Source organism: Typopeltis vanoorti, chromosome 20 (genome assembly GCF_054136105.1).
Source record: "Typopeltis vanoorti isolate ZY-2024b chromosome 20, IOZ_Tvanoo_1.0, whole genome shotgun sequence".
Taxonomy (NCBI): domain Eukaryota; kingdom Metazoa; phylum Arthropoda; class Arachnida; order Uropygi; family Thelyphonidae; genus Typopeltis; species Typopeltis vanoorti.
In genome coordinates this window covers 108,544,178-108,558,784 of record NC_143568.1, presented here as the reverse complement: position 1 = coordinate 108,558,784, position 14,607 = coordinate 108,544,178, and the positions used below count along the sequence as shown (strand labels likewise).

Below are 14,607 nucleotides of genomic sequence, written 5' to 3'. Positions count from 1 at the left end.
AATTCCGTTGAGTTTTACTTGCATGTATCTTTCACTAATATATGAATATATGAGTTTCATTAGTTTAATTGGGATATAGTTTTCAATTAGTTTGAAGATAAGGCCTTGATGCCAGACTTTATCAAAGGCCTTGGCAACATCTAAAAATACAGCAGCAGTGCGAAGGTGCCAGTTAAAACCATGGGTGATATGTTCTGTTAGTCGGTGAATTTGTTGTGAGCTTTGCGAAACGAAATTGCTCATTTGGAATTATTTTCTGTTTGTCCACTGCTGATTGTAGGCTTCATAGGATGACCTTTTCTGTTACTTTGCCGAGGCAGGAAAGAAGGCTGATAGCTTACAAATCATGGCCAACAGAATACGCCATTTCTGGCTTATGAAAATTTCCAAATGGTGGCGTTAATATCTGAGATAATTGAGTAAATACTTTAAATTTATTAAATATTAATCGAAAATTAAGCGAAAAAATAAAGTTATCGAATCGATTTCATAAATAAATTAAGTTTCGATTTTACAAAATATCTGAATATGTACGTTTTAATCTCTATTCATCTTCACTCCCGAATAGCACTTTCATAAATATGCTTGTATTCATTAACTTGGCAGTGTCAATTACGTATTTTATTTGTTCCTTAGTTTATAAAATCGCTCTTTATTTTGAATACGATTTCTCTCTCCTTTCACCTTGTCAGTGTGTGTGTGTGGGGGGGATATTTTATTTACTGGCATATCCTTTGAATATTGGGGGAGGAGGACAGTAAAATTACGAGGTACAAACCTTATATTATCTTGATTCAATATCTCAAATATTGCCTTTTGGTAGCTGCAACGAGCAGTGCTTTCTCTCATCGAATTAGAAAGGAGTGACGATACTGATTTCACATTTCTCCACCAGGGGCACTAGCGTTATGCCGATTAAATTCATGTATACAGAGTGATTGATAAACTGTAATTAATAAAAAAAATAATAAGTAAATAAGGATATGAAATTAGGCTTCACTTTGAAAAACGCAAGCTTCTATTTGACTGTTCCAAATAGCTGTATCATACTTTGAGGGGTAGATAAGAGCAAATATCTATGGAAACAAGTCATATTTCTTGCTAACCAAGACCGTTACTTTTTGAAACTGACTTTTTTAAAAGATATTTTTTAGTAAGTGTCTTTGCTTCGCTGCACTTTTTCCAAAATATTTCTAAAAAAAAAGATAAATAACATTAATTAAACCTATTATTATATTCTATTATTATCATTTTAAATTTCTGATTCGCAGGAAACGACGAACAGACCAGGAAACATTAGCCATAAGCTACCAGCTAATTTACCACTGTGTATTTTTCGACTTCTAATTATTCCTGTGTTTAAAGTGTCATTTAGCTTATATGTCTTTATCGTTTCATTCTAGAAGTTTCCCGAAAAAAAAAGCAGTTTATAATATAAACTGTGACGGACGTTGAACATGTTACCATTATTACGTAGGTTGGAGCATGATTTAAGAGGCCTCCAATTTTTTCCAGAAGCAATGGACGAAGACACGGAGCGTCTAGCTAGAGACCTGGAGCAAGTTCAACGAGCTATCAGAGGAGAAAGCCAAGTTTCAGAACAACCTACAAGATAGAGGAACATCTTTTATATTGAATAAGAAACGATTAATTGAAGAAAAGACTTCAATCGGCCAACATTTATTGAAAAACGAAATTTCCGTTTTTTTTTAAAGTGATAACGAAAACTTTGTCCGTGATCACAGTCCAGATGTTCGGTGATCCGTCAGCCAGCCAGCTTGCCATCAGTCTCTACACATATCACGTGTATTCTTATTGAAATGATGCCAAGAGTTGAACTAATCTACGCTTCAATTGAATAATTAGACTATAATTCAAATCACCCATAATGAGAAGTTCATTTTCCTCCAGCCATCGGATCTTCATTCTGTATTCACTTTAGAGCGGTTACTTTGTATGTATATATATATGAATATAGAAAGTTTTCCCTGTTTCCTTCCTTGATGACAAATTTCTATTGTAATTAACGTTATAATAATTTTAGAAATTATTTTAAGGAACTTCTATTGCCTTCTTAATATCTGCTTCCAGATACCGGAATATTAGTTTACACATTTATGCGCACTAAAATAATTTATCACTCAAGAACTGCGCATAAAAATATTTTACTATTTTACTAATTAAAATAAACAAATACGAACATAATGATATTAATTTTAGATGTTAGACAAATAAAACAGGTGTTTATTTAGATTCAAAATGCTTAGCGTAAATTGAAAAATATGAAACTAAATTAGCTAAACTTAATTTAGTATATTATTTACAGTAGAATAATATAACTGTAAACTAAGGGTAGAGAATAATGCAATATTTAAAACTTTACAATTTAAAAAGCAACACGATTACATTCTTTAATTTTGGCGAATTATTGCTGAAGCGGAGTATATTTAGAAATGAAAAGAATAATTTGCTTAACTTGAAATATCAATATAACTCTTTCCAAGAGAAAAATTAAGAATCACACAAAGATGAACGAGAAAATATCTACTTCGCACTTTCATAGTTAAATCAACGTATTACTTTCCTGTTATTCGTCACTAGGACACCACATGCCACCAAGAAATTATTTTTATCGTTGTCCTGGTGACAGCTTTTGGAATGCAGATTATTTGCCTCGTGATTTCACTTTATTTATTTATTTGTTTGTTTCGTATATTTACAGAATGAAACAGTGGAAAGTTTAATTTAAAACAACAAATTGTATACAATATTATGAATTAATGTCTAGTAAATTAAAATAAGTACGAATCCTTTTCTGTTTGCTAATGCCGATAAAACGTTTTATGTTATATGCAGTCATTATGTATTACAACGAACTGGGATAATATTCGAGAAAATTCTGTAACTCATACTAATAAAATAGAACCTTAATAAAGGAGTAACATAAAATTACAATCCCGTAATCGTTTCACTAAAAACTGTTCAGTTTCCACAAAGGAACACAAAAATATTTGCGCAATTAGTTTAATGGCAAAACCGTTAAATTAATTGCCAATTATACGAGTAATTTTTAATCGTTAAAGCTTCTAACTAGCGTCACGTGAATACAATTGTAATTTCATGTTCCTCTTGGATTAAAATTTGTGATTTAATTTTCTAGTATCCATCTCTCTCACTTCTTTTCTGGTTTTATTTATTTGTCAGTTTAATTTACAGCTGTATTATGATAATGGCGACGATCGAACTATAAATAGGTATAAATGTGAGCCATTACTTTTTATCGCTTTCTGATTGGGCTATTTCAGTAAACTGATGGAATAAATCCGCTGGCAATACTAAATTTTATTTTTATCAAATACTGCAAATCAAATATTATTATATTTACATGAAGTTGTGAAGATGTGTAGTTCGGCATTGTAAAAATAATCATTAGAATCATTTAAAAAAATAATTATAATAATAAATAGATAGATACATTTAGAATTTAGTAGTTTATTCTCCAGTAATTATAAAAACGGCTTTTTATACGGTGGCTGACAGTACGCATCTACAACAGAACGAGGATTTGTCAAGTCAAACGCAATAAAATAACAAAGTGTTTCTTCTCATTACTCAAGTTATAACGTCATTAAACCCGAGCTACAAATCTCCTCGGCTCTGACGCATTTACTGGTAAGGAGCTTCTATTTTAAGAGAAAGGGAAAAATTGGTACAGGCTGTCCTATACGGGGAGGCAGTGAAATACAGATGGGCCATCGCGTGAGACGTGAATCTGTACTCTAGCGTCGCAGACTGAGCAGAACGCAGTACTCGAGACACCTTTTCTTCAAGGACGGCCACTTCCTCAAGACGATGAGACAAACGTTCTTTGGCAAGTGATAGCGAAGACAGAGAGGTGGAATGTCTTTGAATGTCTTTTCCTTCTGAGGATGTTTCTTCCTCCAACGAAGGCTCTTCTTCGTCTTGTGACGGAGATGTCTTCTTGTCCTTAATGGATCTGAAGAGTCGCCGAATCAGAGTGCGATACAAAGATACGTTCTCAACAACCGTCTGTGTACACTTCTTCCAACATTCCTTTCCTTTATCCAAGGTAGTTTTGTGATCCTGTTGGACGCTATCAGTGCTCGGTTTATTGGCAGATTGTGGCTTCTCCTCTGCAGAATAAACAACATTAAATAAATAGCAGTAGTCCGTATTCTTAATATTAAGTGATGGATATATTTAACCTATCGTGCTGTTATGGAAATGAATTGAATAATTAAATTAATTAAAATAAATAATCATTAAAAAAAAGACATTGAAACGTAACGCACAGCGCGCATGCGCACTACGAGATATCAATACAACCAATGAATAATAAACACAACTTTATTAATTCTCAAGCCATGCAAAAATGGTTGCTACTACTTACTGCTTTTAATATTAACTCGGAGATTCTTTACGAGGTTCCCGAAGAAAATAAACGAAGGATCATCATCAAGAGAATTCATTTGTAAGCACTCTTTTTGAAGTTCCTCAAGAACACTGGAAAAAGCAATATTACAGAAAATTATATAAAATTTATGCAAAAAAAAAAAAAAGAGAAAAAAAAGGCGGAAGTTGCTAGGCAGTAAATCAGATTCGTCTGCTTAAACTCTGTGCTCGTGTTGGTCAATTGCTACCTCGTGACGTGCAGATCTGTTGTGATTTAATTGGTAGCATTTCAGCAATAAATAAATAACAAGTATTAGATCTTATTTATATTATTCTCTATAAAGTTAATCAGGAAAATATCATGTAAGGCAGAAATAAATAACAATATGCCTTAATAATTAAAACATTTTGTTTCATTCATTCAGATTTAAGCAATGCCTTGATAATGATCATAAAAAGTTAGTAACGTAACTAAAGTAGTTCGTTTATTCTCGTAATTAATTCAATTGAATTAATAGGCGAGTTCAATTAAATAATTGAACCACTATCGTATTTTGGTGAGTCTGACCAAAATGCATCAGTATTTTGCAAAACTTACCTAAATATAGCTGTTAGAAAGGACTAACAAAAATACACTATGTACCAATAATTGGCCGTATACACTTCAGCAATTTAAAATTGATACCATCAGGCAAACAGTTGTCCAATATTAGGACAAACCCTGATGTTGGGTATGTCCACCCTTTGGCTTTGATCACCTCCTGCACCATTTGAGGGAGGCTTTCCACCAATGTGCGACAGACATCAGGTGGAATTTGTCTCCATTCCTCCTTCAAAGCAGTACTGAGTTCAGCGACAGATTGAGAATATGCTGTTCTGGCCTCAATCACCGTTCCAATTCGTCCCACAGTGTTCGATGGGGTTGAGGTCAGGACTCTGCATAGGCCAAGGCAGTCGTTTAACACCCATATCTTCATATCATTCCATAACAGCTGCAGTTTTGTGGCTTGGGGCATTGTGTCTTGATAATAACACGGGTCCACTCCATAAAAACTCCACAGTGTAGGCAGCACCTGATTATCTAGAATATCAAAGTACCGAGCTGCCTTTATGGAACTATGGACAACGACCAGTGGTCCCACTCCAAACCAACTGAATGTACCCCACTCCATTACTCCACCACCAAACTTTACTGTGGGTACAACACACTATGGTAACACACGTTCACCAGGCTTCCTCCACTTCTTGTTATCAGACTGCAAACAGGTAAACTTTGATCCATTGCTAATGAGTACTGTTTTCCACTGGTATAGTGGAAATTGCCCGATACAAATCACTCTTTGTACCGGGCCAAATTACAGCCTTGTTCGTTGTTGTGATGTTTGGCTTGTGTGCCCTTGCTCTTCTGTGACAACTCCATTTACTGGTGCTCTGGAACTCATCGCGGATGTCTGTGCCAATTGTAGCCGGTTTTTGAGTGCCACCCGTTTTAACACCTTCCTGTCCCTGTCAGTCATTTTCGATGGCTATCCTCTGTGTTTTCTTGCACTAGTGATGCCAGAACTAATCCATTTGTGGATCACATTGCCAGTCGTTGATTTTGGATGCTCCAATTGTGCGGCAATGACACGTATGGACATGCCACCAATGTGACAGCCCACAATGACACCTCTCTCGAAGTCTGAATTCACGTCATTTTGCCTTACCACCTGTATTCAACTGCTACGATGGAACGCTGCTTCCTACTATCTGTACATCGGTTTTTATTAACAAACCTGGAATGTTCCATAACATCTAATAACAGGGGTGTCCGGACAATTATTGGTAGATAGTATATACCGCGTACGAATATTATTCATCACCGATTGGGTGATTTTACTGAAATTCCATACTTGAAATCCTTTCAAATATATCTGTTGGGTCTCAATTTTCAACGCAGTCCAACCACACATGCAAAACATGGTTTCCGATTACACAAAGAAATAATTTCCCTTTTGCTGAATAAAATTTGGTATTAGGGTCACTATTAAAATCCGGAGTTTCATTGCAATGGGAGTTGGCAGAGTCCCTTTGAACCTAACTAACTTTCTGCTTCCACAAAACGTATTCTTGGAAATTAAAATAAAATTCTGAAATGTAAACTTTAATCACCTATTCCTGTATCTGTTGCGCAATATATTTTAACACAGAATTCGATTTTTCTCAAGATCATAATTTGTTTATCCAACATTTCAAATATGAATACGTTTATCCCTGCTAAATGTTAAAAAGACAAATACAGTTACTTTACCAGTAGTGATCGGGATATGTGTCCGAGAATCTCAACCACGTCTTACGCAGGCGCACAATAGGTGGGCTGGTGATCCCAGTCAGTATTGCTCGAGTGGAATGGTAGTTCTTCATTCTAGCGCAACGTGCCGCTACCTACCCGATGAAATATAAACACCATGAGAACTCAGCCATATTATTCATTCGGTATTTAATATAAAAATATTATCATTATTATACATACAATAATTACTACTGTTAATGATGAAATAATAAATAAATAAAATAAATAAATATATATAGATAAATAAATAAAATTTATAAAATAATAGTTTATAAATAATATAAAATAAAATCAACAAATAATAAGAAGAAACATTATTCACATATTTGCTACACAGTCAAAACAAAATATTATATAAACACGATTTGACTGGTGATTCAGAACAATTCAGATTCTACCCAACAATCTAAGAATAGTCCGTCAGGTATATTATTATTATTATTATTATTATTATTATTATTATTATTATTATTATTATTCACAACATCCACTTTCCAACATAAAAAACACACAGAACAGCAAAACCACTACAATCACTCAGGTGGAAACAATACGATACCTTGGAATTTACTTCGATGCAGATAAGAACTGGAATAGCCATATAAACCATCTACACAACAAACTCCGAACAATAAGTGGCAAACTCTACAGGTTAAAAGACATAGTTCCCACACGCCTAAAAACACTAATATACAAAGCACTATGCCAAAATATACTAAGATACGCTATAACAACGTATGTTTTCTGTGCACCCTACAAATTAAATAAATTAATGTCGCTACAGTACAAAATGACAAAACTGATCTTTTAGGAACAAAGAGAAAATCACGACCTTATAAACATTGCAATGGCAGAACACAAAATACTGACAGCAAAACATTTATGTCACTATGCAGTTTTGCTGAAACATTATTTCGATGTCAACTACAGGACAGTTAGAAATACATACCGTATAACCAGACCTCAGAGAACTAATTATATCACATATAAATACAATAATCACTACGGAAAGGCCACGCGAAACTTCTACATCCCAGACATGATAAACAAATTACTTTTTAATGAAGAAACCTTACAAACTAGAAGAGCCTGAAAAGAGCTCTAAGGACTAATTCTATGAACAAGAAACACGCACCCAAAATACTGAACAAGCTAAATGAAACACAATATATTCGTTCAGGCTTCCAGTTCAGCGACGCATCAAGACATTCCAAGTTGTCGTGTGTGTGCGTGCGCCTGCGAATTTCTCATTCAACGGCTGCAGTGGAAATCAAGCCAATTAAACATAGATTTGATTTTATAGCTTCCCAACACAGCAAATAAACCAATAAATAATAACTGGTGTCATCCTCAGATAAGCTCACAAATAAGCTTCGAGGATGAAAGCTGAGAAAAAATACACATCATCTCATCCAAGTTAAAAATAAATAAATAAATAAATAAATAAATAAATATTAAAAAAAATAAATAAATGTATCACATGTAAAGAAATGTATATAATGTTATATCATATGTAATGTATGTATCATATGTCATATGTTATTATAATTATTATTATTATCAAAATACATGAATGTATCAAATGTAAAGAAATGTATGTAATGCTGCATCATACGTAAACAAATGTAATTAATGTTGTATCGTACGTAATCAAAACTATCTAATGCATGTATCATATGTAATAAATTATTATTATTATTATTATTATTATTATTATTATTATTATTATTATTATTATTATTATTATTATTTAACACCTCCAGGGAATCCAAGGACTCATCGAAGGATTGTGGACTGTTCCAAGATTTCAAATTATTGACCGTTCCACGTAATTCTGTTTATTTTTATTATTTATTTATTTTTTTTAGTGGATCATATGGTGTCACTTCGTTGATGTTTAATTGCTGTAAGTAGATTTTTGCCTCAAGTATAGAAAACGATAATATTTTTTGTGGACTGCCTGCATAGCCTCATTATTACTTCCATGTGGTTAAGTCTACAAAAGAAAGGCCATCACAGGTTCGATTCCTGTGGCCAACGAGAGAAAAAAGTTTCAAGACCATTTCTTAGCGATTTTCAAGTTGACTGTATAAAACACGCAGATACATATAAATAAAGAGTGACATCGCCTCTCATACAGCACGCTGCAAAAATGCACTCAATTACTGCGATGGTGTAAAACAAAGACCAACTGCTTACGATTTCAAAACTAGTAAAAACATCAAAATGACGTTGCAAGATTTATAACTTATTTGATATTAATCATCTTTTGTTTTATCATTTTATGGAGATGCTGGTAAATGCCAAATGATCATTCATATAGAATCTTGATGCTGCATGGTCAGGTGAATACATTTTGTATCATTTCTATCTTTCTTAATGGAACTTACAATCACGTATTTTCATACTTACTGACCTCTGTAAAGAGGGCCATAGTTGTTGCTCTCGCGCACCGTGTCTGCCCATCCAAAATTTCTGTGCTAACAAGATTTGAAGTCCTCTGATAAAAGGCCAAGAAGGTCCACAGATTTGGAGCCGTGAACTAGTAAACGAATAAACAATATAACATTTTTAATGCAGCAAAAATAAGAGAAATATGCCCTTCTCAGTGAAAAACAACAAACACATCATAAAATGAAGGCTATGCTTACGAAACAAATTTAATTTTATCAGTTACCAGCCTGACTACACATACCACAGTAACCGTCTCAGGGATGAGCAAGAGACGAACCACTTCGGCCCCTTCCACAGCCAAAAACAACTCTCGATCTATGAGCGTGATTTCCTTGGCCAAACTCTGAGGGCAGCAGTGACGTAACACGCTCTCCTCTAAGGGCACTTCCTGGGAGGTCTTTGATTCCTGACCATCTTGGGCTTCTCCGACCAACCCAGCGGACCCGCTCTTATCCGTGGAATCCTCCATTTGTGGGACATCTGTGGAAGATCCAGCAGATAGGTAGGTTTCCGAAAGCTCCCTAAAAGCAGCTGTCAAGAATTTAAAAAAGATATTTTTTTAAACGAATTGATTTCAGTCTGTAAGAAAACAAGAAATACAAATTTATGCTAATTAATTAATAGAGCATTTGTTAAGTTCAGTTAACTAGACTTTTCTTTATTAAGATGGTGGCTAACTTCTTTAAAAATGCAGTACTTACTCTTGGGTATCTTCTCAAGAATCACATCAAGGGCCTCTACTATCTGGGCAGTTGAAGGATAGAATGACTGTAATTTGGACGGTAGAGATCTGAAAGTGAAGGAGATATCTCATACTACAATTAGATCTAAGCCATTGATGACAATGCCAAAGAAATTAAAAAAAAAGAGAGACTTTTTTGTTCAAGACTCCACAGTTTCAATAACCAAAGTTTAGCTCTTATACAGGGCGGCGCAAAAGTAGCGAAGGGGTCTAAATAATAATCACTTTTTAAATGGTAAATTTAGAATTTATTTCTCTTCAAAACAGTAAGAAATAATCCGTGGAGAATTTTATGAGCTAGGTAGGGAAGACATGTCCTGTAAGTGACTGCCACTTTAAGCTTCACAAAGTTGGGTTATTTTGAGAACATTTCCCATTAGGCGTGTCAGAGTATCTGGCGTTGATTCCCGTATTTCGGCTCGAATGTTCTCCTTGAGCTGCTCTGTGGTTCTGAGTTTATTCACATACACCCTCTCCTGAAGATCGCCAACAGAAAAAGTCAGGGCTATTAAATCTTGCAAACGAGCGGGCCAATTAATGCATTTCTTTAAATTAGACGCTCCAAAAATCTCCCTTAAGACCCCTATCATGGCTCGAGCAGTGTGTGCAGTGGCCCCATATCACTAGAGTATCAGCAAGAGCTGGTCTTAAAAAATTGATGATCGTATCGCGATATCGCTCACCGGTTACAGTTCTTTGAAGAAAATGTTCCAATTACACTTAAGTGCCGAAAACCTCCCACTAAGCGTCGAATCATCAATTCATATGGTGTTGCGTGCATTAAAATTACGGCGATAAGCTCGTTGGGTTTGGATTATTGAACGATGATATTCAAAATAAAGCTTTATGATCTTGGTTCGTTGCATAATGGTGTAACGTACCATACTGAATCTCCCAGATGTACTTCACAAGCTCTGAAAAGGAAAACTAGAACAACATTGAATTTCAAAAAGTTATGATTTTTTTCAACCCCTTGGCTGTTTTTGCGCCACCCTGTATATATTCTGAATAACAAAGGGATTCTCTAAGCATGAATAGCAAATGTGCAGTTCAGACCCAAGAGTTACATTACCTTCAGTTCCAAAGGGATGTCATAACTTGAAAATATCCATAAGTTGAAGCACTGTGTTGATGTTTGCAATTATGATTGAAATAAAAAAAATAATGACATGAAAACTGGTTTATTGGATGAGTTTGTGTAATGCAGTGCCATCTGTTTTCATAGCACTGAGTCATGTCTGTATCTTCTAGCTTTGATGAGACTGGGTAGATCTCCGTGCAACAGGCATAATCCCTTACAATATTAGCAAATACGAGCCGTGGCTGATAGCGAGACAGCAACACCTTTCGCGTGGTAGCGACATGGCTCTGAAGAACCCTAACTTCAAAACAAGTGACGTAACTTAAGGTAGTGGTAATTCAAACATGTCCTTAAGTAGGAAGCACTGTGATTCGGGATATGACTATATAAATTAATTTCGATAATACTCTGACTATTCGCTAGAATACTACAGTTTTGTTTCAATAAATATTTGTTTTCAACATTCTGCTACAAATCATTATTCGCTCTTTCTTCTTCTTCTTATTGTGCTATCATCTATCGAAGGTCAGCGACCATCTTGCATCTTGGCGAACAAACTGCGCTCTTGTGCTAATCTGAGCAGTTGTGCACTGCTCTTTCCTGCCCACGTTTTGATGTTGTCAAACCATGATATTCTTTTTCTTCCTCTAGTTCCTTTGCCATCAATTCTTCCTACCAAAATAGTTTGTAGAAGTTGGTATTTGCTGTTTCTCATGATGTGGCCAAGATATGATGCTTTTCGTTTCTTGATTATTTGTACAAGATGTTTAGCTTTGCCAATGGATTTTAAGACATCTTCATTGGTAATTTTTTCTGTCCATGATATCTTTAGCATTCTTCTGTATAGCCACATCTCAAAGGCTTCGATTTTCTTGATGGTTGTCGCCTTCAATGTCCATGTTTCAACTCCACAGAGCAGAATAGACCACACGTAGCATTTCAGCATTCGGCATCTGACTTCCATGTTTAGGTCTTTATTGCAGAATAGTGTTCTCATTTTCATGAAGGACTGCAGTGCAACTTCAATCCTTGTCTTTATATCTATTTCTGGATCCCGTTCATTAAGCCAGCAACAAAGATATTTATATCTTGACACTTGATCAATATTTTTCCCATTGAGTGTCAGTTTCATTGATGAGGCTGGATGTTTGCTGATGATCATGTATTTTGTCTTGTTGATGTTGATATTTATTCCCATTCTTTGGCTTTCTATGTATACGCTCAATGAGTTTTCGGAGATCCATAATGTTATCTGCAATTAGCACGGTGTTATCTGCATATCGTAGGTTGTTAACAATCTTTCCATTTATTGTGATTCCCTCTGGACATTCTTCCAATGCTTTTTTAAAGATTACCTCTGGGTATATGTTGAACAGGAGTGGTGAGAGCACACATCCTTGTCTCACTCCTCTTTTGATGTTAATATCACTGGTGGTAATGTTGTCTAATTGAACGGTAGCTGACTGATTCCAGTACAGATTTGTTATTAGTCTTATGTCTTGTTCGTCTAGCCTTATTTGTTGAAGGACTTCTATTAAGTTAATGTGTCTGACTTTGTCGAATGCTTTTCAAAATCTATGAAACACATAAAGACAGATTTCTGTTTTTCTATGCATTTTTGTATCAATATTTGGGTACAGAAAAGGGCCTCTCTAGTACCAAAACCATTCCGAAAGCCGAATTGTGTTTCACTTAGAGTTTCTTCACTTTTTCTATAAATGCGATTCTGAATTACTTTCAAAAATATTTTTAATGTTTGGCTCATTAGACTAATAAGTCGGAAGTCACCATAGGAATTTGCTTTGGGTTTCTTTGGGACAGTGATAAATGTAGCTTTGAGCCAGTCTGATGGAAATTCATCACTTTCATATATTTCATTCGCTCTTTACATTATGATAAAAATACTTCAGAGATTATTTGGTTTCTCTTATCTTTTATGGCTTGTTTGGCTGGAGATCGTTGTTTCTTTTAAATTAGAGTATAGGACAATCTGTAGACCTGGCCTGTGTAGCTCAGTGAAAGTGCTGCTTATATCCTCTGCTGTAGTCCACCCCAAGATAGACTTACGATAGGAGGAATTTTTTCGAACCTATCTTCGACTGGTTCCCGAGTTAGTTGATCTCTGGAAAGGGCGAGCTGATTTTTTCTCCCAGAAACTCTGGTTTTACATCCCGTAAACTCAAGAAACTCGACCGTAGGTACCAATATTAGGTACGAAGAAATGGCAGCACTTGCTTGCCAGTCTCTTCATCGGATTCCGCCTATAATTAGTGATAGTCATGGGACTGCCATCTCTGATTGGCTACAGGTGGAGATTGAACTGCCCACTCAATCTCCAAAAGTTACATAGGGTTTAAAGACCTTGCCTATTCCCTATAAGGGAATAAAAAGCGTTAGGTTATTAATTATTTATTTGATAATCTCTGTTGCAGGCAGAGAATTGTCAAGTCTAATCCTATCAAGACAGACTGACTGAACAATGGTGCCTTTAACTAGCGTTACCAAAATTAATGTGAATGAATCGAGTTGGGAGAGGACACGTTCAGGGAGAGGGGGGGGTATTATTCAAGGGATCACAGTAAATTTCAAAGCATAGGTAAAGAAAAAAGATATCCGCGATTTAAAAAAAATGAAGAATTTTTGTATTGAATAATATTTGAAATTAATAGGATTTTTTTCTGATTATTTTCACACTTCTTAACTGAATGTATGTGTTGTTGGACAGACGAAAAATTTTTCTATGAATTTTGCCGGCCTGGTTGGCCAATTGGTTAAGTATCTGCTCTCCAGCCAAAAGGCTGCGGGTTCGAATCCCACCGTGGGCATGGATGTTTGTGATTGTCTGTGGAAAAAGTAGTGGTGGTGGTCGGCGGTAAATGGAGTTGGTACTGCCAGTCATTTGGTGGATTGAGTGGTGGAGACAGCATTGTAGAGCAGGTGCCCTCCCTCGATGAGTCTTTCAACTCCCTGAAGGTGTCAAATAATAATAATAATAATAATAATAATATTTTAAAGTAAAAACAAAATGGTTTCGAAAATAAAAAACTGTGAACACAACTCTGGAACAAATAATTTCTTAACACATGATGAGAGCTGATTACAGATTGAAATCATGTTGGTGACGCAGAAATACAAAACAGCTTAAAATTTGAAAACAAGGTGATTCGAGCTTTTATTACCAAAGGGGCCACACGGGTCTATTTATCCCTAATTAACTTTTTGAAGATTGGTGGGCAGCCAGCCTCTGTCCTTTATCCACTACTAATAGTGAACTCAAAAGTATAAATAAATTAAAGATCTCAAGGGAGAGATGGAAGAAGTGCTTCCATCTCGTAGTCTAAATCGTAACAGGTGTATATTATATATAAAAAAAGTGTGAGTTCTACTGTAGAGTTCACTTAGTTTAAGGATTAAAAATCCGATTTTCAGGGAGGCAAATCCTATTTGCCTGTGTCAAAAATTGACTAAACTCGAGAACCAGTTGAACAATCGCCTAGGAAAAGGAAAAGTTTCTCAAGCGGGCAGTTAGAATCCAACCTACAACAGTCCTTCATCAGGATGCCTAGCGCTATTGGAAACAAACGC

General features: G+C 35.3%; 2 protein-coding genes across 5 annotated transcripts in view; one reads left to right on the top strand and one right to left on the bottom strand.

The window, feature by feature from the left end:
- The window catches only part of LOC150095780 (kinesin-like protein KIF12), a 61,222-nt gene extending 58,144 nt beyond the window's left edge, over positions 1 to 3,078 (top strand). Inside the window, exon 18 of one of the 4 annotated variants that reach the window (XM_090410101.1) lies at positions 1,519 to 3,078. In XM_090410101.1, the coding sequence (XP_090266227.1) occupies positions 1,519 to 1,616 (98 nt within the window). In that variant the 3' untranslated portion in view covers positions 1,617 to 3,078. Of the gene's footprint in view, positions 1 to 1,403 lie in introns of all 4 variants that reach the window. The other 3 variants (XM_090410100.1, XM_090410103.1, XM_090410102.1) reach the window with 3 other exon arrangements.
- The window catches only part of Aldh7A1 (aldehyde dehydrogenase 7 family member A1), a 453,020-nt gene that overhangs the window by 355,171 nt on the left and 83,242 nt on the right, over positions 1 to 14,607 (bottom strand). The gene's annotated exons all lie outside the window — the stretch shown is intronic.